General features: G+C 37.7%; 1 protein-coding gene across 1 annotated transcript in view; it reads right to left on the bottom strand.

Annotated features, from left to right (window-relative positions):
* Positions 1 to 1,320: 1,320 nt before the first annotated feature.
* The window catches only part of LOC110426005 (uncharacterized), a 1,234-nt gene continuing 932 nt past the window's right edge, over positions 1,321 to 1,622 (bottom strand). The window contains exon 3 of the mRNA XM_021441091.2: positions 1,321 to 1,443. Within this exon, the coding sequence (XP_021296766.1) occupies positions 1,321 to 1,443 (123 nt within the window). The remainder of the gene's footprint in view (positions 1,444 to 1,622) is intronic.

The raw sequence follows: 1,622 nt of genomic DNA, 5'->3' as shown, positions 1-1,622 counted from the left end.
AAAATAATTCTAGCTATTCGGTTCTTGATGCTATGAGTTTTCCAAGTTCTATTTCAATTCCAATGTTTGGGAGTGGCCATGTCAGAGGAAATGCCATTTTGAAGGAGGAGGTTTGGGATATAATTAAGGGGTACGATGGTAATAAAGCCCCAAGCTCTGATGGTTTTAATTTGGAGTTCTTTAAGAACCAGTGGGAGGTGGTGAAGGGCGAGGTTATTAAGTTTATGGAGGAGTTTCGCTGTAATGCTAAATTGCGTAAAGGAGTGAATGTTTCTTTCATCACACTTATTCCAAGTGTGCAAATCTTTAAGAGATTAATGAGTATAGACCGATTAGCTTGGTTGAGAATTTGTTCAAAATTGCAGCAATACTCTTGACAAACCGAATAAAAATAACACAACTTTATTGATGCTTTCAACAACTTTACTGATGGCTGCGAACTAACTGATCTGCCTTTGATGGGTAAGAAATTTCCTTAGTTTGGCCTACAAGCAAAACACAACCGTATTAATCGCTTCTTTCTATCTTCTGAATGGCTTCTCCAATATCATAATCTATGCTAGCAAGGTTTTAAAAGATCATTATTTGATCATTACCCTCTTTTGCTTTCATCTAATTCATCTGATTAAATTAGGGTCCGCGCCCTTTTAGATTACTCAACTGCTAGCTATCCGCAAATGTCTTCCTTGATGCTGTTGTGCAAAAATGGACATTGACAGTAATTCACATGAGTGCAGGCTACTGTCGTAAAGTTAAAATGTTCAAACGCAACGCACATCTCAAACAAAGGAACTGGTCCTCTTTTGGAAATATTGATGCCTCCATTGCTAATTTAGAAAATGACATCGAGGGATATGACCGAATTGGGAATACCAGAGATCTTTTTATGGAAGAATGCCTACCAAAAAAGCTGCCACCTGTAATATTTGAACTACCCACATACACAAAAAATCCATTTGGTGCCAAAAATCTTGTATCCGATGGGTGAGAAAAGGCAACAAGAATACCAACTTTTTTCAATGCAAAGCCAAAGCTCACTCTCATTGGAACTTCTTGGCGAGTGTGTTTGTTCACGGCTCTTGAATTTCAGAACCAAGAGAGGTTGGTCTCGCTTCTTTTAACTATTTTAAGAACCTTTCCCAGTGTGATTTTTGGGCTCGTCCTGATGTTTAGGGGCTCTATTTCAAGAAACTTAGTGCAGAGGATGCTTCCTTTCTTAAAATGTCGATCACTATGGAGAATTAAAGGCAACAATGTGGGGCTGTGATGGTTCGAAGGTGCTTGAACTAGATGGCTTTAACTTAACTTCTATAAGCACTCTTAGCATTTAGTGAAAGATGACATCTTCACTCTTGCGTCTGAATTCATGTCAGCCAGTAAACTTGAAAAAGTTATCAACCCCTCATTTATTGCTTTCAGTCCGAAAGCCAATAATCTTATAACCTTTAAGGAATATCAGCTAATTAGCCTCATCAATTCTATGTACCAGATTCTTACTAAGCTTTTTGCCAGCCATCTCAAAAAAGAGATTCATACGGTAATTAATGACATTCAATCAGTTTTTATTAGTGGCTGACAAATCATTGATAACATTATGCTAGCTAATGAAGTCATCCATAGCA

Source organism: Theobroma umbraticum, unplaced genomic scaffold (assembly GCF_002168275.2).
Source record: "Theobroma umbraticum cultivar Fairchild unplaced genomic scaffold, ASM216827v3 scaffold_12.1, whole genome shotgun sequence".
Lineage (NCBI taxonomy): Eukaryota > Viridiplantae > Streptophyta > Magnoliopsida > Malvales > Malvaceae > Theobroma > Theobroma umbraticum.
Note: the sequence above shows the minus strand (reverse complement) of the source record. Positions and strands in the feature narration are given on the sequence as shown.